The 26,142-nt window shown below is 38.0% G+C and overlaps 1 protein-coding gene across 6 annotated transcripts in view; it reads left to right on the plus strand.

The window, feature by feature from the left end:
- The window catches only part of Ltbp1 (latent transforming growth factor beta binding protein 1), a 388,495-nt gene that overhangs the window by 285,958 nt on the left and 76,395 nt on the right, over positions 1 to 26,142 (plus strand). For all 6 annotated transcript variants that reach the window (XM_076833843.2, XM_076833845.2, XM_076833846.2 and 3 more), the window contains 4 exons: positions 2,462 to 2,581; positions 12,701 to 12,823; positions 19,355 to 19,477; positions 21,703 to 21,825. In XM_076833843.2, coding sequence (XP_076689958.1) covers positions 2,462 to 2,581; positions 12,701 to 12,823; positions 19,355 to 19,477; positions 21,703 to 21,825 — 489 coding nt within the window. The remainder of the gene's footprint in view (positions 1 to 2,461; positions 2,582 to 12,700; positions 12,824 to 19,354; positions 19,478 to 21,702; positions 21,826 to 26,142) is intronic.

Genomic DNA, 26,142 nt, shown 5'->3' on the forward strand with positions numbered 1-26,142 from the left:
AATTCATAGCAGAACAGAACCATGAACCCTCCCTCATGACCAAAGGGCCATGGGACAAGCGCCCATGTAACCCCACTCTTCTCTTCCAGGGAGTTCCCTCTGCTGTAGAAAGGCAGCAGGGGAATGGGAAAGAGCAAGGACTGAATTCGACTTGAGGTCCTCACCTGTAGTCACTGCCCACCCTGAGCCAGCAGCTTAGCACCTGTGATACTCAGTTCCTCACCTGTAAAATGAGAGCCATGAGAATGCGAAGTTGGAGTGCAGGGCTGCTGGGGTCTCCTTTGGTACTCTTCCTCTTGTTGGTTTGCATTTGAATGTCTTTAAGCCTTTGCCTTCCCTGACTCCTTTTGTTCAAAAACTGATCCTTCAGTTCTGCATACAGTCCCAGAATGGAAAGAGAAGATATTTCATCAATAAGGAAAGAAGGGAGGAGACAAGAAATTTGAAGATTATAAAATTAAATTGAAAGCTCATAGAATATTCAGGAATACTCAATATATGGAAATTATTTAGCTGAAATATCACCAGGGTTCCCTGAATAAGTAATATATCATTCTATCCCCCGTGAAAAGGCTTGCGAAGAAGAAGGAGCCAAACAGTGCGGCTGTTTTCTACTTTGGTCATGGACTAGAACCAAAGGTCCCTGAGCTCCTGGCTCACAGAAGATTTTCTCAGCTGTCACTAACGAAGCTGCTTTCAAACAGCACCAGTCTCCAAGGAGCCTATTGTAGTTTACAGACATTATCTCATTCATCCTTGCTTTATTCCGTTAAAGCATTACAGGGCAGGTAGTCCCTCATTTATAGATGAGGGAACAAGTGAGAGCAGCAGGAAATTCAGGGATGTTATCTTGTATTGCTCAATGTTGCACTGTATTTATTGGGCCAGCCTGGCTCAGTGACATTTCTCTGATTAGCAGTTGTATTTTTATTTATTTATTTTTTAAATTCCCATCCAGTGGAGATTGTAATGCTTTTTGGAAATTGAAACTGGCAAGCATCATCTTTTTTTTTTTTTTTTTTAGAACAAGAAGTCCCAGAACATCTGAGCAAAAAAAAAAAAAAAAAAAAAAAATCCACAAACATCACCGTGTGTCATTGTTTATTAGTAAGAATTTTTCACTGATAAAAGAAAAATTACAATGCTGACCTGGTGCTTATTTTTTAATATCTTCATTTTTTGTCCTTTTTAAGCATTCTCCCCACCCCCCAACAAATATGTAGTGGAGTGGGAGCAAAGTTTTAAGTGTACCAGAATGAATACATGAAATACCTATGGGTGTCTATTTAGTGAACCAGTTATGTATTTTTCTAAAAATATTTTTAGTTGTAGATGGACACAATACCTTTATTTTGTTTACTCAGTTATATGCGGTGCTGGGGATAGAACCCAGGGCCTCACGCGTGCTGGGCAAGCCCTCTACCACTTAGCTACCAACCCCAGCCCCAGTTATATATTTTTTTCACTTTCACTTTTCACGATATGCCTGAAAATCTGTTCATATGCTAAGTATGTTTAAAGGTCTATATACCATTCATTTTGTATTAGAGCACTTAGATAAAAATTCAAAATCCACCTCCAGAGAAAGCACTTCTTTCAAATGCCACTCATTTTCATCTGTTGAACTCCTTCCTGTATTTTAGTTTCCTTCATTTTCTTGTTTTTAACCATTCTTTAAAAATAACTAATGCTAGTGTTATAGTTATCTCTGCCGCAGCTCTAACCAAACTTAGGTGATTTTTTTTCTTCTGGTATTAAAAAGAATGATTAATAATTTCAGTTAGCAGCAAATGAGAGAAAAGGTCTATTTTTACCAGAAAATAGTCATACAAATTTAGATTTAATATCTAAGTGTCCCAATATAAAATGTACATTATATAGGACCTCTAAACACCCATGTTTTTCTGGAAAATCTTAAAAGTATATATGAGTTCACTCTCTCCTAATGTTCTTTTCCACCTCCAAGGACTTTCTGTCATATGAAAGGTTTTAAATTACTCAAACCCAGGATATTCTTGGTTTATAACACCAAAGTGAAGATTCCCTAGAGCATCCAATGTCTGCAGAGAAAATTCTGGCCAGGTAGATATATGGCTTCCTCACTCTCACTCCCATTCCTTGTATTTCTTTCTGGCAAGCTGTGGTATTACTTGAAAGATTTGATGTTCAAAAAGTGACCTCAGAAGACTACCAACTCCCAGAGTGGAGCGGTCTGACCCTGCCAGTTGAAGAATTGGGGCCAAGTTCTTCCTTGGAATATGTTATAAATATTTTAATCCAGGTATACTTCACCATGCATTAATGCCATATGTTTAAGTCTAGACCCACTATCTCACCGAGTTGTTTTCTCCACTGAAATGCAGATCTAACATGCCTTTCCTCTACTTCCTCATAAAAGGAAGGTTTCACTGTGGTATTGTGATAACATTTTAGTTGATGACCTACCTCTTTGGCCTTTCAGATATTGATGAGTGTTTGACACCAAGTACTTGTCCAGATGAGCAGTGTGTGAATTCCCCTGGATCTTACCAGTGTGTCCCCTGCACAGAAGGATTCAGAGGCTGGAATGGACAGTGTCTTGGTAGGTATCAAAGTTTTTCTTTCTTCTGTACATTACATTTTCTGATAGAGTGTTATATTGACAGTTTAGTCCTCTCTCAAAATGAAAAGCAAATGAAACGTAATAAATTTACATCATTCTTGGAAAAGTTCTAAGTAATTTTTCACCATGGATAAAAAAAGAAAATGAGTTCATATGTTAAGATATAAGATTCTAGATGGAGCAAATAATTCTAATTGCAATGAATTGTTATCCCTAATCTGATAAATACAACCAAATAAAATAGTAAATACTACATGGAAAAGAGAGATAAGGGAAGCATGAGAAGTGAGCACAGACTAATCAAGTAGGAAAGATACACCTGAACTTGAAATAGAAGTAGAGGATGTTGTAGTTTAGGCACTAGGGAAGATAAAGTTACCAATTTGCTGTGGTTCTTTTTCCTGTGTGTATCTGTCTACCATATGATTTTTTTCTTAAAAGTTGAACTCTTTTCCATTCCATGCCAGAACTCTGAATAAGTGGGCTAAATGTGTCATTAATTCATTCTTTTCTTTCCTCGGTGCATAAGAATTTACTACTATGCCCAATATTGTACTAAGTTCTGGAATACAGTGAGGGGCAAGAAACAGGTCAAAAAGAAGAAAGGGGAGCTGCTTCCTTGTGATTCTTACATTTTTGGTGGGGAAGACTGGCCTACACCCAAATATCTCACAAGTAAAACTTTCAAAGGCTAGGAAGGAAGGGTCAGTGATATTATGAGAATTTTTGAGAGAAGGAGTGGCCCTTAGAAAAATTTTAGAGTTGAGACTTAACTAGGGGAGAAGGTGGGAGGGTGGAGATTTATTTTAGAGGAGGCAGGGATAAGTAGGTGGCAGAGGTAATCCCAATACTAAAACTTTACTCCTGTCACCAGACTGCAGATCAGCCACCATGGCTGGTGCAGGTGGTCCCTGAGCCCCTGTTCCCATCCCCAAGAGTATCTCCTAACAGAATCATGAGATGCAGATTTTTGAGGAACAAAAGAAAAAATATATTCATTAGTTGTTTATTGGATAAGCAGTTGTTTATGTAATTGATTTTCATCAGAAAGTGCATTTGGTTTTAATTTTCCCATTTGGCACAAATTGCCTAGTTACCTATTAAAGTTCTATTTGTCCTGTCATTTTCACACACTGATGTATGATCCAGGAAGAGTGCCTGAAGTCTACCTTAATACTACAATTTGCTGAAGTGTAAACACAGCCCTGATTCATGAATTTACTAATGGAACATGGCTGACCAAATTGGCAAGTGATTGTTCTTCAATATAAATAATACTAAATGTGTTCTCGTGTGTGTGTGTGTGTGTGTGTGTGTGTGTGTACACACAAATGTATACACATATTTTGTTCTAAATTAATGGAAAATATACAGAACCTTATTTAAAAATAATTTTACTTTTGCCAACCAGATGAGTAGAATCATAAGCAGAAATATTAGGTCACTATGTTGCTCAATTCAACCAAAATCACACATTTAGCCTCTTGTTCCAAGCAATAGCTTTTGTTTCTACACTGCTGAGGTCATGCATTTCCTGTTATTAAGAGCAGGAATGTTTTTTTTCCCCTTCTGCTTTGCGTGAAATTTTAGGCTGTATGTAATCTACACATCAAGCCACTCTGCCACCATATAATTGCTATTCCATCCATTGTTTATATTGAGATTACAGTTCTTTTAAATTTCTGAGGATTTTTGCAAATTATACTGATAGAGATTTTCCATCTTAATTTTTATGAAAAGAACTTTCAAGTGTTGAAAAGTTGAGAGAGACCAAAGGCAGATTTTGCAACACGCCCTTCCTCTCGTATTAAGCCAACGAGCGGATTGAATTTTTCTGCTAAGGGTTCACTGTGCTAATGAATACGCAGCCCTATCTTCTTGTGCCTTTATAGGTCTTAGTTTCTCACCTTTATACTTTCATCCTCTAAAATGCTTTTCAGAAGGTACATCTTAAGCCTATCTGCGAGTTGAGCTAATTGATAGTACAACTGAACATGTTCATTTGTTCATTTAAACAACCACAGGGGGCACCTTCTGCATGCCAGACGTTTTGCTGAGACACTAGGGGTTGAGAGTGAGCAAAGTTGCTCCCCTCATGGTACTTACATTCTAGTGCTGACAGTTTAACAAGTGAGCATGTAAAATATGTTGGATATTAACAGGAAAAATGAACCAGCCTCAGAGAGAGGGCGGCATTCTAATTGTTTTCATCTCTACTGTGACCAGTTTGGGGCTTTTATATATCCTTTTCATCCAGATAATTTAGGATGCATTGGTGAGATTTTTGTCCTAATTTGTTTTTAAATTTGCTTCAATTAGTTACACATGACAGTACAATGATCTTGACATATCATACATTTGAATCAGATGGGGTATAATTTCTCATTTTCCCTGAGTGTACAGGTTGCAGAATCACATTGGTCATGCAGTCACATATATACATACAGCAATAATAAGGTCTATTTTATTCTGCTGTCCTAATTTTTAATTGACAATTTAATGTAATAACATTAAAGACTTGACCATTTCCTATAGTCACACCTTTTGGACAAAATCCTACATTTGGCACTTGTTAGTTGTCATCTGTAGAGATGACAATATCTACCTCACATGGCTGTTGGGTTCCAGATATCTTAGTTGTTTTTTTTTTTTTTCCCTACAACCCTCCTCCTGGCTATGTAGGTCTGCATGTTATAATCAAATACGTGCAAGTATCTGTGTAGTACACAGACTATGACTTAATTTGGCATTATGTTTTTGGTTTTTTTTTCCTTTAAAGTTTGTCTATCTTCACATCAGTTTGATTCTCTTTTCTTTTAAAATGTTCATTAAGAATTGCTACTCTGACCCCAGTGTTCTGCAGGGATTTGGTGCCAGTTAAACTTTGTTTCTTTCGCCAGCTAAATGATGAACTTGCCGAGACCATTAATGCTCTCATTATATTCACATCAAGGAAGCTGGGTCTTACTGATGGATGCTTCTCTTTGATTTGTGAATTAGAACAGAAATTGTTTATGTAGAAACAGGTAAAATGTGAGCAGGTGTTGTCCGAGGAACGACATTTTTTTCCTGGTATTTGGGGCCTACGGTCTTTCATTCTGGGTCATTTATTGTCCTCGTCAGATATCCCTTTCCAACTCTTCCTAACACATCAGCCCTCAGAGTGTTTTTGGCAACTCTTGTTGGCTCTTCTGTTAATGTAGCTGCTTCTGGCAAGTTGTGGATTTTGGTCTCCTCTTGAGAGTCCTGTCGTCATTCCACACAGTACGCCTTGGGCCTGACGTTCAGCGGGGACCTGCTGCCCACTTGATCCCTGCCTTGAATGGCTCTTTCATCACCCTGGGTTCTGGCCAGTTCCAGCTGGCTGCTTTGACCAGGACCTCTCTGAAGGGAAGCCAGCCTGTCAGGTACTCACTTGACGGGTTTCTCTTAACTCATGGGGAGCTGGACTCCCTCAAACCTGATAAGAACCATCCCTGAGGATGTTGCTCTAACATTTCATTATTTAAAGGTACACTTGCCATCTCTGATACAGAGGTCCTGGTTCTCTGAGGTTAGATGTATTTTGGGCTGTGTGACCTCTCTGATGCTTTGTTTCATTGTCTGTAAAATACCAAAGAAGGGTTGAAATACTTTCTTTGTAGGATTTATTGCCAGAATTAAATAAGTGATAAAAATCACCTCATGAGGTGGCTGGAGTGGTGGCTCAGCGGTAGAGCGCTTGCCTAGCATGTGCGAGGCCCTAGGTTCGATCCTTAGCACCATATAAAAATAAATAAATAAAATAAAAGTATTATGTATAAAAAAAAAAGAAAGCACTTCATGAGGTATCTGACCCAATAAACATTATAACTATTCTTCCTCTAATCATATTACCCTCCTTTTTATTGCCCATGTCCTGAAATACTTAAAAAAAAAAAAGTAGTTAGTAACCTACAAAGCTATGATACCTGTTTAACTATTCCTTGTCTCTATATAATTATATTCTCCTGGGCTTTTTTTAAACTTCCATCTTATAGATTTTAACTCCCCCTGTGTCGCGGGGACTTTCTTTTATGGATTTAAGTGTGTGTGTGTGTGTGTGTGTGTGTGTTTGTGTGTGTTTGGTTGTCCTTTAACTTCTTAACATTTTTATTTAGCTAGAATACACTTCCTGGGAACTATGATACTTCTCAGTAGAGTCGTTAAGAATTCCTGACAAGTGGTGAGGCTTTCCATAACAATGCTGCTGTTTCCACTCTTTTGGAGAATACCATTTCCCTTGCTCACCTTCACATACCTAAATGTGGCATGAGTTTCCGTAGCCAGGCAATTAGCCCTTTTTAGGTTTACCCTGTTGTCTTGCTTTGTAGTTAAGTCTGTGACAGCCCCTGTGACCTGGGAACCCAACTCCAGTTTTATCAGAGCGTTCCTTCTCCATTAACCCCTAAGAGGAGGCTTACTATCTGACTTCCATGTAAGCTTTCTAAATGTGATCCGTCCTAGGTATTGGAAGACCCTAGTATCATTCAATCCACTGGACAACTGGTTAGCTACAGTCTGAACCAGAACCAGGCACCAAGAACTTATAGGTTGAACATGGAGAGCTCATTGTTCTAGAAGTTCTCTTCATATTAGGATTCATTTCCAGATTTCGAGATTCATATGAACCTTTAGGGAATACATGAACACTCACAGATTTATCTGAAGTTGAAGGCCTTTGTACTATATTTTTATATGACAGCTGAGCACAATGTATACCTTTTGCAAATTTTCTAAAATGTACACTCATCAGCCTTACCCCTAAATCATCACATGCTAAAGGAATCCTCTAATCAATCACTAAGATATTTATTGTGCTATATACTGTGTGTCTACTAGATGCCAGGGATACTAACTTAATGTCTGCTAGGTGCTAGCAGTAGAAATAACAACAAAACCTACTTTTGAAGGCAGGAATCATGCAAGAAAATTTGTCTTAATAAAAACTTCTAATTATGTAGTTTACAAAGGATTTTGACTTGATTGTTTCCTTTGATCCTCACAGCAGTCCTCCCTGTAGACAGATGTAAAAATTGATTCTCAAATAGGTTAGTGATCTTACTCAAGGTCACAAATAATAAATGGCAGAACTTGTCAGAACCCCGGGTCTTTTATCTACAAATCCAGTGTTTTCTTTTGTCTGTTGTAACCCTCACATACACATGAGAAAGGAAAAAAAAAGCAATTTAAAGAAGACATAAGGAAATTAACTGTGTAGAAAGGAGAAATCCTTGCGGGCTGGAATCATCTGTAATAAGAATTGGTGATAAGAGATGAGGGAGTCTAGAGTTTGAGAGGACAGGTCTGCACAGAAGTGACTGTAGTTGAGTTTTTCTGGAAGGCAGAAATGTTTCTTTGGAAAGGTGAGATAGGAAGCCAGTAATTGGGTAGGATTATTGGGTTGGTTTTCTGAGATCATCCTTGGCTTTATGTAGTATGTATACAACCTTGGCTCTTCTCCAATTTCTGAAAAGCAGTGATGATTTTTTTGTGGATTGCATAACAGATTTTTGTCAGCAACTCTGCTACTACATATTGTAACTTCATTGGAATTGACAGAGAAAGCCTAAGATCCTAGAATTTACAGTACCTCAAGTGCAGTTGAGGATGTCTTTTCACACTGGCTTGACTGGCAGTCTGTCTTCTGTTTTGCCGTGTTTGCTTTTCTTTAGAAAAACAAACAAACAAACAAACTATGTGTGCAGAACAATTGAGAATCAACAATTGTGCGGAATTTTTGAAGTAATGGTACACTTGTGGTGGATACTCCTGTATTTCCATGTAGTGCTAGAATAAGTTTCTTTCTTCCCAGTTCAAATGAAGTCCATAGTATTGACTAAGGACTAAGTTGTGGTTGGATGGTCTCAAAGAAATGATTGGTTCACACTAATCAATCACTAAGCTATTTAATTTGTTGACAGATTCATCTCCTTGCAAGGACAGGTATAATATGTGTAAATTATTTCCCTGGGACAAATTCTGACCAACTCCTCGGAGTTGACAGGTGAAGTATAAGAGGTCTCAGTCCAGGGAGAATGTGACTGGGTGAAGTTAACCTCTGAAGACCCTTTCCACCTGGTAGGTCATGCCCACCAGGGAGGAGCTTGAGTCAGTCTTGTGTGTTCCCAAGACATTAGGAAGGGAAATGTCAAAAAGATTTCTAACCCAGATAAATTGGACCCCAAGGCAGTAAGAGAGCCAGCAAGATGGTATTGCTTGCCATCTGGGAGACACTGTTGTGAAATTAAAGAGAATGAAAAGATGTCAGGGAGCTAGAAGGAGGTTAATGTTCTAATTTTCTTTGTGAGAGGATAGAAAGTGGAGTCAGGGTATTCTTGACCACTGATCTTGATGTTGACCTTGACAAAGAGTCATAGAATGCATGATTCAAGTGATGAAGTGAAATGCTTTCAAAAGGAAGGACTGATCATCAGCCAGGGTTCAGTAAGGACAAATCATGCCAGACTGTCCTCATTGGCTTTTCTTTATGAAATTATTAGATGGGTAGCCTAGGAAATCCTGTGGGTATGGCATGTCATTTCAATAAGGCATTTTTGTTTAGTCTCTTGGGGCATTTTAGAAGAGAAGGATCAATTTGGACTGGGTGACAACATAGCAAGATGGATGTATAAACTTTTGAGTAGTCATATCCATAAATCCTGACTTTATAAACCTCTGGCCACTTTGTTACCCTGGGAGGTTCATTAATTCACTGAATGGCAATTGTGCCCTAATAGTTTATTGGTAAATTGGAGCTCAGAACTCAGTTTTCTATGAACACAGTGATTTTTCCTAAGTTTCTCACTTAAGATAAAACACCAAGGCCTTTTGAACTCATTATATAAATGCATTGGAAGAATTGAAGTAATGTGTATTTTTTACAGACTGTGTCTTAGAGTAAGATGAATTTTGAGCTACAATATGGGAAACCAAAGACATAATCATCTTTCTCTGTTATAGGAGTAAGGTGATCATACTGTGGTACATGTGTGATGGGTAGGTACCACCTAGCTTTCATGGTATTGATGAGAGATATCATCAAGGAGTAGAAATAAGAATTACAGGAGCTAGGCCTTTTGATTTTGTTACCACCAAGACCCCACAAGATTTTGTTCTCACCTGTGTTGGAGAACACCAGAAAACCATTCAAGTTTTTAAAGTAGATAAGCAATAACATTGATCAGATGTGTATTTTAGAGTTTACTCTTGCTGCAAGCCAGATAATGGATTAGAAATGGTAGGACAGACATCATTATCCAAAGTACATGTAGAAGACATGAATTGGTGTCAATATACAATCAGATATGAAAAATTCTGCTGTATATGTACAATAAGAATTATAATGCATTCCGTTGTCATTTATTTTTTTAAAAAATCACTTAAAAAACTTTAACAAGGAGTTTCCTACATAATTAAAAAAAAGAGAATTGAAGTAATGTGTATGGTAGTACAGAAAAACAAATTAAAGATTATGGCAGTTCTCAGGTGAAAGGAAGTGGAAGTAGTAGGAATAAAATGAAGTGAGTGTATTAGAGAGATATTTGGAAGGTAGATTAATTTGATTTGGCAACGAATTGTAGGGAAAAGAGAGTGAAGGGTTTCAAAGGGATGACTCTCCAGTTTCTGACTTGGGCATTTGAGTGGATAGTGCTGCTATATATTGATATGGGGAGCAACATGTCACATTGATATGATATGGGGAAAAGGCAGGGGAGGGGGTTAAGGGTCAGTTTTGTCTGTGAAGACCCAAAGGAGCCTGTGGGACATCAAGGGGATTTCCTGTAGACTGACAGCGAGGTGCATGAATATGCAGTTTAGGAGAGAATTCTGGACTAAAGGTATTGTGCCGAGTTTAACTTCATTCCATTTGTGCCGTCAATTGTTTTTGTGAGGCCGATCTGAGACATCTTTCTTCTTTGTAGGAATTCTTCAGTGATATTTTTCTACATAGTTATTTCCTCCAGAACATGATCTCCATGTAGGCCACATCTTCCTTCAATTCAAACTGTATTCTCTACATATAAATGATTGGCTTGACAGGATTCTGGTTCCATGCAATTTTGTCTATCATAAATATAGAAAAGAATAAACATATCAAGCTACTCTAGACACTTCACCACATTATGCTTCAACATTAATCATGGTAGTAGCCTTAAAAAGAGAAGTTTTATAAGCATCTCATGAATGGTAATCTGTACTGTCTGTTAATTTACTTTAGAAAAATTGATTTTTCTGTTATTCTTTAGCCTATAAATCACTTTCTCTGCTCATGAATAATTAAAGAGAATAATCCATACATTTCTGAACTTGTTAACATTTTTGAAACCAAACCAGATACTAGACATGACATTTTCCCCTTGCCGTCTGGAATTTCCATGCCTAGTGTCTAGGCTCATTCTGTTCCATTATTTACTTTGGCTTCAGTGCTTGGCTTCTTCTTTCAAGTTGTTTGCTTCCAGTGTTTACAAAAGTGGATTCCCACAAGCGAAGAGAGAGTGGATAATGAGTCAGTCTGGAAGTGCTATTTTTGTTGCCGTGGACTAACATCATTTCACCATAATTAGTGATGTTTTTTGAGAGCAACACAGACACCTAGGCAGTGCCTATTCCTTGCCTCTTCTCTATAGGCACATGGAACACACAAATGCTTTACCATATTTTAGTATAAATCTCTGAATTCTATTGTAAGACAGATAGAATACAGTTTTAATAAAATGCAATTCAATCTGAATCCCAGATTGCCAAATAAAGACTGTGTTGCGTATGTGCTTTCATTCTCTGCCTCAGGAGGAGAGAAATCTTTTATTTTTTTTAGATGTTAGAGAAAAATCTTTATTGCTTTTGTGGTGAGCACTAAAAATATGAAATGCATGCATTCAAGGGCCTTTCCTTCTTTTACTTCATATTGTTTATCAGCTTTATGATTAAAGTGTTCAGTTTGAGTTATAGACTGATGTAAAACAGCCTAAATTGTGACATCGTGTGTATAGTTACTGTGGTTTCAGTTCTTCTTCTTTAAGTTTTTGGTTATTGATGCTACACTAGTGTTTATACAGTGGACTCACCCAAGACCATTCAAATGGGGTGCAAAATTCAAAAGCTTCTTTCTTTTGGAATAACTGTATTCCAATAGGAACTTAATGAATGCTGGTTAAATGAAGACAGTGAAAATGTAAATAATTATTTTCAATATAAACACTGTGTTAGAAAATAATAATTAAAAAAAACTCATTCATTCTCTTTTTATGATACAGACTTATTGCCAGTTTTTTTTTTAAAAAAAGGGACTTTGAACAAATCTGATTCAAATCTCAGAACAACCATTTTCTATATACGTGACCTTAGACAAGTTATTGAACTTCTCTAAGTCTCATTTCCTTCCATAAAATGGCTAGTCCATAGAAATTTTGTTAGAACTAAGTGAGATAATATATGCCAAGGCTTTAGTCCCTACGTGCAGTAAGCATATGATAAAGATTAGCTGCTGTGATTATTATGATTGTTACATCTGCTTTCTCAAAACCTGAACCCTACTTTCACATTGACCAAAAGGCAGGCTCTGTCCCCTGTGTTGTTTTTTGTCATACAGATTCACTGCTGTGTTAGGGTGTTTCCTTAGAATTGTTCTGTAAAAAGCTTGCTTTCATGGGCCATGAGTCACAGCCTTGCTGAGAGGACCCTTCTGTCTTGCTGAACTCATCAATTTCCTAAATGGCCCCTAACCCAATCTTTGATACTTTGGAAAATTTACTTTCCAGGGAACATTGCTCTAAGTCTACCCTTTCTCCCTGCCCCCTCTACAACAAGCTTTCCATCCTTCCTGAATTTATTCAGGTAGCATATTTGGTCTCTTTTGGGTCACATTGGGAAAGTGACTAAGGCACAGAATCACGGTGCTTGCAGCTCACAGCAGGGCTGCTTCCTTCCTCAGAGCCAACTTGACAGTTATCTTTAAGAATCTGCCTCGTCTTCTGAAGGTCTACTATTTCCATTTTCTAACCACATTTAACTTGATTCATGTTTTATTTTTATGTCTTCTTCTCTTTTTTTCCTTTTTATTATGCAACATCCCACAAGATGTGGACGAGTGTCTGGAGCCAAACGTCTGCACAAATGGTTCTTGTTCCAACCTCGAGGGCTCCTACATGTGCTCCTGCCACAAGGGCTACAGCCCCACGCCTGACCACAGACACTGTCAAGGTAACTGCCTCGAATATACTTCCCATCGTATTTGAACTTCATACAAGGGTAGATTGGAACGAGTGGCTTTAGGAAAAAAAAACAACCATGCTACCTGTGTTTGTTTTGACTGAGCTACTTGGAACACATTTTAGTTGGGATCCTTAGAACGTACACCTCATGGTGTTTCAAAACAGAGCAGATCTAAATACATAAAGTCAAATGATATGTGTTTAGAGAGTATCTATAAACCACATCTCTATTAATTTAAATTTTTCTAATTATAAAAGCAATACATACAAGTGCATAACTCTGTATTAAAAACCATTGAACTGTGCACTTTAGGAGAATTATATCTCAGTAAAATTGTTATTAAGAAACTAATTTAAAAAATTGTCAGTAAGTAGCACAAAGATCAGTGGAGTACAGGAAAGGAAATGGGGTAGGGAAGGAGAGGGGAAGTACTGCAGACTAAATTAGAGCACATTATAATCCATGCTTTTTAATTATGTCAAAATGAATCTGTAGGTTATGTGTAATTAAAAACAACCAATAAAAAATATGAACCCCAAATAAAGAAAAGAAACCAACATTTATTGATTGTACAAAATCTAGTAAATGCAGAAAGTGGAAAAAGCAATCTCTCATAATCTTATTCATAAATATTCAGCTCATGGTTATTGTGTATAAAGATGTACAATTTTCATCTCTTGTTTTCTGTCAGTTTTATGAGCATTTTATATTCTATTACTGACTCTTCAGACATTATTTTAAAGACTGCATAATATTCCGATGTATTACTGTGTCCTAGTTTTCTTGCTCTTCTTTGAGTCTTGAACAAAAACATTTCTTCCAACTTCTCATCATTATGTGAAAAAGGTTGTAACAGGCCCCTTTTCTTTTGTAAACCTTTGATGAATTATAGAATAAATTCTTTATTCATAAGAGTGGAATTATTAGGTAAAATGGTCTGAATGATTTTTACTATTTTAATAGAACATTAATTTCTAATTTTCAAATGTGTATTTCTTTTAATCTAAAAGGTTTAATTGCTATTTTAAATACTAATTTCCTTTAATAATTCCCCACTTATAATTATTAAACATTCATTTCATATTTATTAATAATTTATATTTCTCCATTTGTAAATTTCTGTTAATCTTTTCTTATTATAAATTATTTTTATATCAGTATATATGATCTCTTTATATACAGTACATATATAAACCTTTACCTTTTTTGCGATACATTGTTGTAATTTATCCAAGGTCTCAGTAGGTTTTCTTTTTAAAATTCTTTCCTTTTTTTGGTGCCACTGAGCCACATCCCCAGCCCTTTTTATTTTTTGTTTTGAGACAGAGTCTCACTATATTGCTTATAGTCTTTCTAAATTGCTGAGGCTGACTTTGAACCTTCAGTCCTCCTGCCTCAGGCCCCTGAACTACAGGGATCATGGGTAGTGCCACCATGCTCAGCTCTTTTTTATAATTCTTTACACTTTTAATTTTTTTCTATGGTCAAATCTGTGGGTTGTAATCTTTCTTTCCTTCACTTCTTTTGTACCTAAAAACATGTTCTTTCAAAGGTGAAAAAGAGGAAATAAGTAAAATTTTTCTTCTTTCCCAAGTAAATGTCTCAATTTAAGTGCAAAAGCTAGAGTGATAATTAATTTCTCATTGTGAATATCTGGGTTCCCCCCTTAAGAATTGAAGCATCTTAAGCAAAATAAGCCAATCCCCCCTAAATAAATTCAGAGAACACTGAATGTTCTCTGTGATATGCAGATGCTAACACACAATAAGGGGGCAGGGAGGGAAGAATAGCAGTTCTTTGGATTAGACAAAGGGGAATGAGGAAAGGGAGGAGGGATGGGAATGGGAAAGAAAGTAGAATGAATCACACATAACTTCTCTATTCATATATGAATACACGACCAGTTCAACTCCACATTGTGTATAACCACAAGAATGGGAAGTTACACTACATATGTGTATAATATGTCAAAACACTCTCTACTAGAATGTATACCTAAAAAGAATAACAACAACAAATAAAGATTTGAAGCATCTTCTCCTGGCAATAGGAATTAAAAGACATCTGAATTTGGTGCCTTTCTCCTTCATGCAGCAGAACACCAGCCATGCTGGGGAGCATCTGAAGTGGGCAAATCTTCGTTTTCTGCTTCTTCTTTTTCTCATGGCCCACATTGCAAATTTATTTGTCACTTTTGCATTCTTCAGCTTGTGTTCTTTGACCCATGTAGGCTGCTGCCACAGCTGCCCTGTGAAGACTTCTGCTGGTTTGGACACAGGCCCTTCCTCATGAGCATCTCACCTTTCAGATCCATTTTCTTTCTCACCATTTCCCTGAATCATGGCTCTTCCTGTGGTTCACTGTGCAACCTTCAGTATATAATCTCAGATTTCCAGACTTCATGTCATTCCTAAAATTAGAGGACTAGACTCTCTTTAAGGGATAATGCTCAGAGTAGGCAAATCTTATGTGAATGACTCATTGCCTCTGCCTTGCTCTTGGCCATTGCCAAACCAGTTGAGCCTGCTGCTCTCTGATAGGCCTCCTGGAGCCCAGGAATTCACAACATCACCACCAATTGGTGCCAGCCCTCAGAACTCTGGTCTGCAATCATGGGTGGCACTCTTGGGGGTGGCTGCAGAAGCTGGTCTTTCTCTCACTGTGTATCAGGGAACTAGCATATGGCTGGCATGATGCTCAACTGCATGTGCTATGGAGAGGTTGCAATCCCTCAGAGAATGTTTACTCACTAGAAGATATGCACAATCTGCCGCAGATAACTAGAGATAATAAAATATATTGAAAGGCAGAGTAGACAGCCACCCTAACCAAGTGATGAAAGTCAGCTTCTTCACGGGTGTCACGTGAACCTCACATACACCTAACATGGTGTCTGGAGCTCAACCTCTGTGCTGTTCTTTCCCAGAACCTGGGATCATAAAAACATCATCAGACAAATTCTGATTTGGGACATTTTTACGGGATTCTGGCCTCTACTCCTTAAGACAGCTAAGGTCATGAAAAAGAGGGGAGACAGACTTGGAAGAAAAAAGACAACTAAACACAATGTGGAGTCCTGGATTGGATTCTGGAATACAAAGAGGACATGATGAGAAAAACTTGTAAAATTCAAATAACTTGAGTAGGAGTTAAAAAAAAAAAAAAAGTTTTAGTAGGAGAAAAAAAAAAAAAAAGCCAAGACTGAGGGTGTAGCTCAGTGGTAGAACACATTTATAGCATGTGTGAGGTCCTAGGTTTAATTCCCAGCATCACAAAAAAAAAAAAAAAAAAAAAAAAAAAAAAAAAGCCCAGACAGGCAGTATATCAGATCCCACCTCTGACACTTAGAGGGTGCATGAGCTTGGCTAAGTTCTCTTGCTTCCCCAAGCTTCACTTTACTTTTATCACATGCAAAAAGGGAAGGACCTTCTAGAGACCATAAGAGAATTATATGAGATGGTACCTGGATGGAGGTAGTTGGTGGAGAGTGAGCGAGTGCAGGGGCAGAACTTGACACAGTAGCCCATTGCTATTTGTGAATTAGAGGATTGAACAGTTTGTCAAAGCCGAGATGTGTGTGACTGATTCTGCTTATGTGCTTCCAGGAAAGTTTCAGAGAGTTGTTGCTGCTCGAATTTGGTCTTAAAATATTGAATCCAAGGGAAGAAAAGCTTAGCAGGCAGAGGAAACAGCAAGGGCCAGGTCCTAGAGGTGGAAAGGGGCTACTGACTCTTCCTGATGCTCAACCTTGCCCTTCGCTCTGGTTCCAAGACTTCATCTGGGATAGGATTGGGCAAGTCCCTGTCTTCTGCTTTAGACACCCACTTGTGTACGACTTGTTTCCTTTCTTCCCCCACCAAAGCCTTTTTTTTCTTTCATCTTTAATTTTCTTATAATCTTTTCAACTATAGCAGCTCATTGTAGTCAAATTTAACCTGGCTTGCAAATCTGCCCCCTTTCCAATGTCCTAAGAACTCTTACCAATCTCATCTTGTTAATAGTCCTTAATATTGATTTTTGTCTTCACCTCATTAAATTTACTAACAATCTTTTTTTTTTTTTTCAGATTTTACACGTTACCTAATGTATTAATTCATTACTTTTTTCTCTTGACGTTATTTTCCCATCGCATATCCTCCATCTGTAAATAACTAGGGATAATCTCTATCTTAACTCTGCACTGGGCTCATCACAGTAATATGTGTAAAGTTTCTTTAAAGAAATAGGGTAATGTTTTCTATTTATCTCTTGGCACAAAATGAAGACATTTGTTTGGCTTGTCTGTTTTATCAGAAGGCTTTTTTTTTTTTTTGTCTCAGTAATTCTGTCCCTCCTCAAAAAATAAAAATGGTTTTTATCTTTATAATTAAGCTGCTTCTGTTCCCCCTTGGTCATTTTAAAGACCTGAAGATCACCTTGTAGAAGACAACTGTGTTGCCTCAAGTTATTCCAAGCATATGTGTCATGACTTATAACGAATTGCTTCTGACAGTCTTCCCAACATAAATGAGTAACTTATGTGAGATGTCTGGCACAGCCTGACAGTACTTGGAATAGAGGGTATGCCCTTACTGCAGACATCTTCACATGGGAATGCTTAATTTGTCATCTTCTATAAGAAAGTCAAAAAGAGTCCAAAGTACTAAAAATATTGTCAGACATGATGTGAGATCCAACCAGCTACAAGTGCTGTTGTTGGTCTTAACTTTGTGAACTGATGCCTCAAGTGTTATAGAGTGTGCTGAAGGAAAATATAGTGTAGGCAAATCCTTACCACTATTCACTCCTGAAGCTCACAGACAAGGGTTATCAGAAAGGGGTAAAATCATTCTTTAGATGAAATTTGGACCGGGTGCAGTGACACATGCCTGTAATCCCAGCAGTTCAGGAGGCTGAAGCAGGAGGATTGTGAGTTCAAAGCCAGTCTCAGCAATTTAGTGGGATACTGTCTCTAGATAATATATATATTATAAAAATATATAAAAGACTGGGGATATAGTGCAGTGGTTAAGCACCCATGAGTTCAATCCCTGGTACCCCCCAACATCCCCCCCCAAAAAAGGGTGAAATTTGGCTTCATTATTAAATTTTCATACAGATAGTCAATAGTTGGTAGCCAGGAATTATTTATAAATAAAAGGGACTAGTAATATTATTAGTGAAACAAGTCAACTAAATGCTGTGAAAAATTAAATAAAATAAGAAGCAGATTCTGAACCCCAATTAATAACTGTGCAACCTATTTCAGGCAACATGAGATAACTTGACTCTCTCTCTCTCTCTCTCTCTCTCTCTCTCTCTATATATATATATATATATATATATATATATATATAAAATCTCCAGATAATATTAATACATCAGTAGAGGTTAAGAGGGAAAATGTGACTTTTCTCAGGAAACACAGGTCATTGTTAATAATATGGAGGGAAAGAACTGTGTAGCTAATGAGTTTTCCTGGCAAAAACTTTAAAATGCTTCTTAAATAAGCCAAACAACAGTGGTGCATTGATTTTTTTTTTTTAGGACATAATTTCTTTAAAATGCACAGTGCTTATTTTATTACTCTGTTTAGATGAGGGTCCCTTTCTCTTCTCTAATGATAGGGCTAGTGTAGTTTTGCATCTATTTCCTCCTGTGATCTTCACACACACACACACACACACACACAAAAAAAAAAAAAAAAAAACAACAAACAAAAAACCCTGTGGTACTGGTGGTGAAGAACAATCCTACCATGTTTTAATAATCACAGACTTGCTTCTACCAGAAATATTCAAGTTATTAATGAAGCCAATTTTTTCCTTCAGTTATATAACTTCATGGACACCACATTTCCTAGGACATTTATTAAGAACTATATTCTTTCTCAGTCGATGCCTTTTTCTTCAGTCAAGGCATTTTTAGACTCCTCGCTTCTTGCTTTCCCTCTGGTATGCCACCAACCATCTTGACCGTGCCAGTTCTCCTGGCTTTCCTTGTTACCTTAAAAAGAAGCTCAGAGTCTTTTCACATAACTCTTTGACTTCAGAGTTTAACTTCTAAATAAAGAAGAAATGACTTTCATCCTAGAAGTGCCTACATTTCAATTTGTTTTTAAAAACATTCTTGGTAGTTTTACTTTTGCCTTCTTGCCTGTAATTCAACAGATCTACAAACTATCTTGTAACCATTATTTTGTGTTTCTAATTCTATCTTTTGTTTTCAACTCTAAACTATTTTATAATGTATTTCTGTTACATGCAAAGTATGAGAAAGAGGTGGTCAGGAGCTTGATGTTGTCTTCTCAGTAGCTTTTTTTCTCATAAGTTTATTGTTTATTTGTAATCATTTTCTGCAGTTCAGCATAGCGTGGTTAAGACAAGGAACATGGGTGAGCTATAGTATGTTCTGAAGTTTATAGTGCCTCACACAACAAGCCTTATTTTTATGACAATCACCCCAGAATACATTGCAGAGAGCACAAATTCTCCTAGATCATCTCTTTCTCAAAATAGCTATTGTCTTTTGTGTTAACAGATATTGATGAATGTCAGCAAGGGAATCTATGCATCCACGGGCAGTGCAAAAACACCGAGGGTTCCTTCCGGTGTACCTGTGGCCAGGGGTACCAGCTGTCGGCCGCTAAAGACCAGTGTGAAGGTAGGAGTGTGGAAGCTGAGATTTCATTGTAAGGCACCTAGTCTGAAAAACTGTACACTCAGTGAAGTGAGCGTGACTTATAAACGTGACATAGATGATTGCGTCATAGTACCAGAAAGCCCAGGACTCAAACACAAGTCAGATAGGTTGATAAAATGAGAGTTGAATCTGAAAAATATGGCACAGGTGACTAATGGTTAAATGTTAATATTAGGAAGAAATAGTATTGCCCCCTCTGTAATTCTTTACTACAGAAAGTCAATTCCACTTTAACCATTAAATTCACTAAAGGTTTCACGTACTGGTATTTCAGTAGTTAGGAGGTCATTATATTGGCCTGGTATTATGCTGTGGAATGTTAATGATCTTAGTTTTTGTATATATTTTAGCTTTTTAAATCTTCTTTTTAAATAAATCTAAAGAAGACTTGTCAGTAAGATTGAAATGATGTCCCCCATACTCTCAGAGATAAAATTTGTGAAATATGTCCTGTTCCTAAAGGTAAGGATGAGGAATCTAGATTTGCCGGGGTTGACTTTTTAAAGAAGCATTTCATTGAATTTCAGACAGAGATACTTCACTTCCCCAATACACTTAGGGTCTCCGAGTTTGAAGATATTATGTTAGTACTTGTGATGAGCACAAGTGTTCAGAATTTTTGAAAATAAATGCCATTTCTTATTTGAGAACAGAATCCATACTATATATGATTTGTTGTTTTATTATAAAGAAACAAATCACATCCATGTATCTATATAAACTTTGAATATTTAATGAGCAAAAAAGTCTCTTGAAATAGTATTATAAAAGTGAGAGTATATGTTGGTAATTACAAAGGCATCTACCAATATTCTCATCACCTCCCCCACCATTTCTCTCTAGGACATAGAATGTCATTTCTGGACCTAATAAGGAAGTAGAGAGTGGTGGAATACTTACTGAACATGCACCTGTGCAGATAGACTAAGCAACTTATACTGGATCTTATGAATCCCTCTCAAAGCTTTTATCTTTACTTTTTGATTCCTGGCCCCAGTTGCCTCAGTATTTAATGAGTACCTAAACCTATGCATAGAAAACTACAAATGAATGAATGAGAGATCTACACAAGGTATAGGGCTATCATCTTCATAATACTTTCTTTTGTAAAGCCTGTGACTTAAGGTCAATGAGAAGTCAGACAGATAAAATCACCTACCAGATTATCTATAGCACAGAATTGTTTTCGGTGCCAAATACTGTGACATCCACACTGATGATGTGATCAGAGTAGGGGAGAGCAGTGATCCAGGATCCCTGGGGTGGGGGGTGGGGGTTGATGTGTGTACTGAATCCTATAAAGACACATTGAAGTGCAAAAGCTCTCAAATTTCATAAGCAAAGTCCTTCAGTGAGCAACATGAATTGAGTGCCTGTTCACTGGAAGGTGTTAGGATATCTACGGAGAAATAAAGGATATGGTAGACTTAGTTCTTGCCTTCAGGTAATCTATTATTATAATATAATAATGAAAGTAAAATATTTGGATACATGGAATATATTTTGTGTCATCTATGTGTGGGTGGAACCCATGTGTATGTGTGGGCCTAAACGTGGGACTGTAGAAACAGAAAAAATAAATGATCTCTAACTTGAGGATGTATGATTCAGGAAGAGTAATTCAGGGGGGCATTGTTGGTATCAGAAGGCCCAAAGAAGGCCTTCTAGATTTTGTTCACTAGATTTTGCCAGAGGATCCTTGTGATAGAAAACTAGACAGATAGGTAGATAGAGGATATGAGAATGGGTGAATGGATGAATGGGTATGAAACCCAATTGCTAGGGGCCCAAAGAATGAACTAGTGAAAAGATGTGAAGAGATGTGCACTTCAGATCAAGGGTTGGTAAACTCTTTCTGTCAAGGGCCAGACAGTAAGTGAATACGTATTAGAAATCCAAGAAGCTTGGGTGAGGCTCACAGATTACAGTGAAATGTTTACTACCCTGTGGTGAACAGTGGGGTAAATATATACAGATTCCTAGCTCCTTGGTTAAATTGTTTTTTAAAGATTTTTCCCTTCTGGAGAGTTACTGACCTTTTATTAGAGGTCATTTTAAGCCATAGAATGAAAGCTCTAGTTTCAATTAATTAATACCAGATAGTTTATAGACCTCCTCTCCATGGAGGATTGAAAGGGTGTTCGGAGCACCACTTCTACTGTTTCCTTGTGCTCTCCTACTTGCAGATATTGATGAATGTCAGCACCATCACCTTTGCACTCATGGGCAGTGCAGGAACACAGAGGGCTCCTTCCAGTGCGTGTGTGACCAGGGCTACAGAGCATCTGTACTTGGAGACCACTGTGAAGGTGAGAATTGCTTCTGACTTCAGAACCATAAAATGCCAGAATCCCAGGGCCATCTACACGTCATCTCAGCCCCTGTCCATGAACTTGACCTTTGACTTCACAGTTGAGAATCTTAGGTCCCTGCGAAGTGTTTTCCCCAGGGTTCACACAAATAATCAAAGAAAGTAGAGTTCAGGTTTTCTTAGCCCTGCTTGGAGTGTCTTTTAGAATTCAGGCAGCGAAAGGAGTAAAGAATCAATTTATCCTGGCCATGTAATTCTGAATTTGAAACTCCTTTTATGCAAGAATGATTTCCAAATGTTCCAAATAAGGAAGCACAACTTAATTTTTCAGATAATAGGAAGATGTTTTTAGGAGCTGAGCTATTTGTGTAAGACCTTTGTTCAAGATATCCCACACGTGCAGTGTTGTGCAGTCGTTAACCACGTTCCCTGTGCCGTGCTCAGAACCTGTCTGTGACTCTCAACCCTGCATATGGAGAGGACACATTTTCTCCTGGCCTGCTCTTGTCCCCTTGACTGCCACCCTGTCACCTGTGAAGGTTCAGTGTGTTCCATATCCACCCAACGAACTGGTTTTTTCCAGCTCACATGTTGCTTTGCTTCACTTCCAGCCCATTATTTATGAAACCAGAAACATGAGCATGACAGGTGTACCCCCACACCAGAGTCAGAGTTTTGAAGTGAGGATATGGACTCCACCTAGAAGTTGATGAGCTTTTGGAGAATGGTTTTGTGAGATGCCTTTCAAGAGCCCCAGATCCTTTTTCACCCCAGCCCCATTAATTGGGGGAAGGATCCATTGTAGTATAGAACATGCTGCATTTTTGATTGGAGAACTTGGCACAGCAGGCCAAAGGAGCTGAGTACCATACCCTTCTGTTGCTGCTACGAGTGGGAAATGACTCAGCCCTTTTGGAGGGCAAATTTTGGCAGAATTTCAAAGGCCTCAAAATGTATATTCTCTGTGAACCAGTAAGTCAGGTTCTTGGATTTTATCTAAAATAATAATGTTCTCCAAAGATTAGTAACGTCATTGAAAAATTATAATCAATCTATGTATTGAAAAATAGGCAAATAGTCAAATAAGTGATAAATATGATCACATCAGAAACATTGTGTTTGGAGAACTCTCCAATGTGTGTTAATGATTTGGCATATTGGCTTCTAAGGCAGAAGGTTCATTGTGTTGTAGGAACTAGGAGTGTAAGCATCTGCTGTAGAGGGAGATAGGTAGTAAGGAATATGTGAAAGCCCTGGAACCTAATCTGACCATCATGTGTCTTGTGCCCTGATTCTTGGCCAAGCTAAGAGGGTAATCATGCCACTAAATCATGGATAATAGATTGGAGAACCTATTCTTCTATCTTGGCCTTAGCCATCTCATAAGAACTCCAAGGTTTTTATTCTAAAATCATCCCCATTACATGAAAAGTCAAACAAAAACCCTTTTGGCCAACTTGTTCTTCATTTTTAACATATATGTTTATAAGATACAGTTGTGTTGCTTAAGAAAACTTTTTTGGGAATATGTATAATGAGGCTCTTTTCTCTTCAAGTCAGGACTAATTTCCCTAGTGTTTTGGGATATAAGTAGGACTAGAGTTTCTCCAACTAATTTAGAGCCCCCTTTGAAACTTCATTATCACTTTAGCCTGCTAATTCCCACCCAGTTCTGTTTCCAACCCATCCCCAGTGGTATTTAGCCATAATTAACTGAGCTATGACAGTTTACATGCCTCTCACAGCTGTGGGAGGAAGAGCCACAGCTCTTTTTGGCTTTTATGTTAACATGTGTAAATTTCTTCTAATAACTTTGGCTGAGACCTCCTTTTCTTACTGTTACCATCTAGGGGGGTGCTGGGTTTGTTGTCTTTGTTCAGCAAAGAATTGAAGAACAGGACACAGAGGTAGCAAGCAAGAAGAAGGTTTATTGCAAAAGTGGCAGAGATAGATTTCTCTAGAGATAAGGGGGCCCAAAGCTGGGAATCCAGTGGGGGAATTTTGGCCCGTTCTTTTTATGGTCTCTGGAATTTCCTCCTTTCTTTTTCTCCTCCCCATGTCCACCCTCTCCTCCCTATTATTGATTGGTGCAATAATAATAATAATTGTCCATGCATTGGTTTGCATTGGTTTTAGTTTTTCTATTGGGCCCCCTGATTAGGAGCATGAGTATGAAAGTGTCTTTCTGATTAGGTCCCCTTCTTGTGTCCATGAGCACTTTCATCAAGCAGGAAGTTGACCTCATCAGAAGACCCTCTCCATGCTCCTTTGCTTTGGCCTTGCCCCCAGACTCCTCACTTGCCATCTTGTCCTGCCTGCCTAAGCCCTTCTATGTTTCCCACATTACAGCGTTATCCTACAATCCTGCTGGCCTCCTCTTAGAGTCAGAACCCCATGTTGTGCTCCTTGCTGAGTGCTTCTTAGGCCAGTACACTCAGTCTGAAACGATGGCCTCTGTTGTCTCAGTTCTCAGCCATCTTGGCCTTCGAAGCCTCAGCCTCTGACTCCTTGCCCTTCTAGGCAGGTCTTTAAGCACACATCTACCACAGCCCCTCCCTCGTACCTCACCAAGGTTGCTCCCTGCAGATCCCTTGCAAAGTCTGAGAAGCTAACTCATTACTTGCTTTGTCTTCCTCTGGCCCATCAGTTACTCACTTCTATATAGACGAAAACAAACACAGAAATCCTAGGATATCCTTCCAAGTCAGAATCATTCATTTATTCATTAGTGTATTTATACACAAATTTTTATGCAGTGTCAAATATGTGCAAGGTACTGTTCTAAGTCCAGGGCATAAATCAAGCAGAAAGAAATTCCTGTCCTCTTGGAGTTTACATGTAGTGAGGAAGACAGCCATAAACGTGATAAGCAAACTGTACCGTTTATTAAATGACAATAAGTGCAATTAAGGGGGATATATGGGCAGTGCTGAGGGAGGGTGGTGATTTTGAATAAAGAGGCAATTAGAGGCTTCCCCAAGTCCATGGCATTTGATTATTGATAGGAAGAACGTTGCATTGAAAAGAATAGCAAATGCAAAGGCCCCAAGGAGCAGGCTTGGTGGACGAGATTAGGGGCTCCCCATGAGCACTTGTAGTTTAGGCTTTTCAATGCCTAATATGAATATTCAAATAACAATATCTAAAACAATGGGATTCAGGGTTGAGTCCTGTGCTGGGAGTCCTCAGCACATAGCCCATATTTAAAGCCATGGACAGGTTCACAACTCTTAGAAATAAGGAAATAGGTAGCAACCAGCAAAGGAGACTGAGGGAGAACTGACAAATGGAGAAAGAAAATCTAGAATCCAAGAGGAGAAAGCGTTTCAAGGAGGGGAGATGGTGATGGTAGGTAAGAGGGCGACCAAAAGCTGACCACATTTGGCAAGGTAGAGGTTACTGGTTAGTCTTCTTGAGAAACAGTAGAGAGATTAGGATTCACTGTTGCTTTCCTTAAGACCTATCCCTCAGTTCCTAGGAGGACCATACAAGGTGATGAAGGTAGATAAAGATTTGGGGAAAAAAATTTTTTTTAGACTAAACCTGACTCTCATACTCTAATAGAAGACACAGAGTTTCAGAATCTCTACAAATATTTTGCTGGTGCAGTGGCACATGCCTGTAATCCCAGTGGCTTTGAAGGCTGAGACAGGAGGATCGGAGCTTCAAAGCTGGCCTCAGCAACTTAGCAAGGCTGTAAGCAACCTAGTGAGACCTGATTCAAAATTAAAAAAAAAAAAAAGGGCTCAGGATGTGGCTCAGTTGGTTAAATGCCCTTGGATTCAATCCCTAGTATTAAAAAAAAAAAGAAAGAAAGAAAAGAATCTATACAATAATTTATAAACACTTAAAATAATGTTGCTTTTCCCTTCTCATTCACAGTTTCTCTTACCTTTGGGAAAATGAATGTAAATCAAATTAAAGTAGAATGAACAGAGATGATCTGCTTCTGTATGTTGCAGCAAATATCTAGGTTATGCAACATTTCTCTTGTTGCTGAAGTGCATATTCTTCTGATTCTCTGTGATCATTTTTGAATGATGCCAATGATCAAATGTGACTCTTCTCCCTTTATCTGCAATTCCTAAGGGGCAAAGAAGAAAGGTCCATATAAAAGCTGCTCACTTATTATGTTCCCATTAGGGTAGTTGTGGAGCTATAGAATTAATGTGGAACAATTATGGATCTCATACACAGCTGTGGAATGTAAGATGGTGCAGTCTGTTTAAAAAGCAGTTTCTTTCAAAAATTGAATATAAACCTACTATGAGAATCAGCCATTCTATTCCTGGGTGATTACTCAAGGAAAATGAAA

This window comes from Callospermophilus lateralis, chromosome 14, assembly GCF_048772815.1.
Source record: "Callospermophilus lateralis isolate mCalLat2 chromosome 14, mCalLat2.hap1, whole genome shotgun sequence".
Lineage (NCBI taxonomy): Eukaryota > Metazoa > Chordata > Mammalia > Rodentia > Sciuridae > Callospermophilus > Callospermophilus lateralis.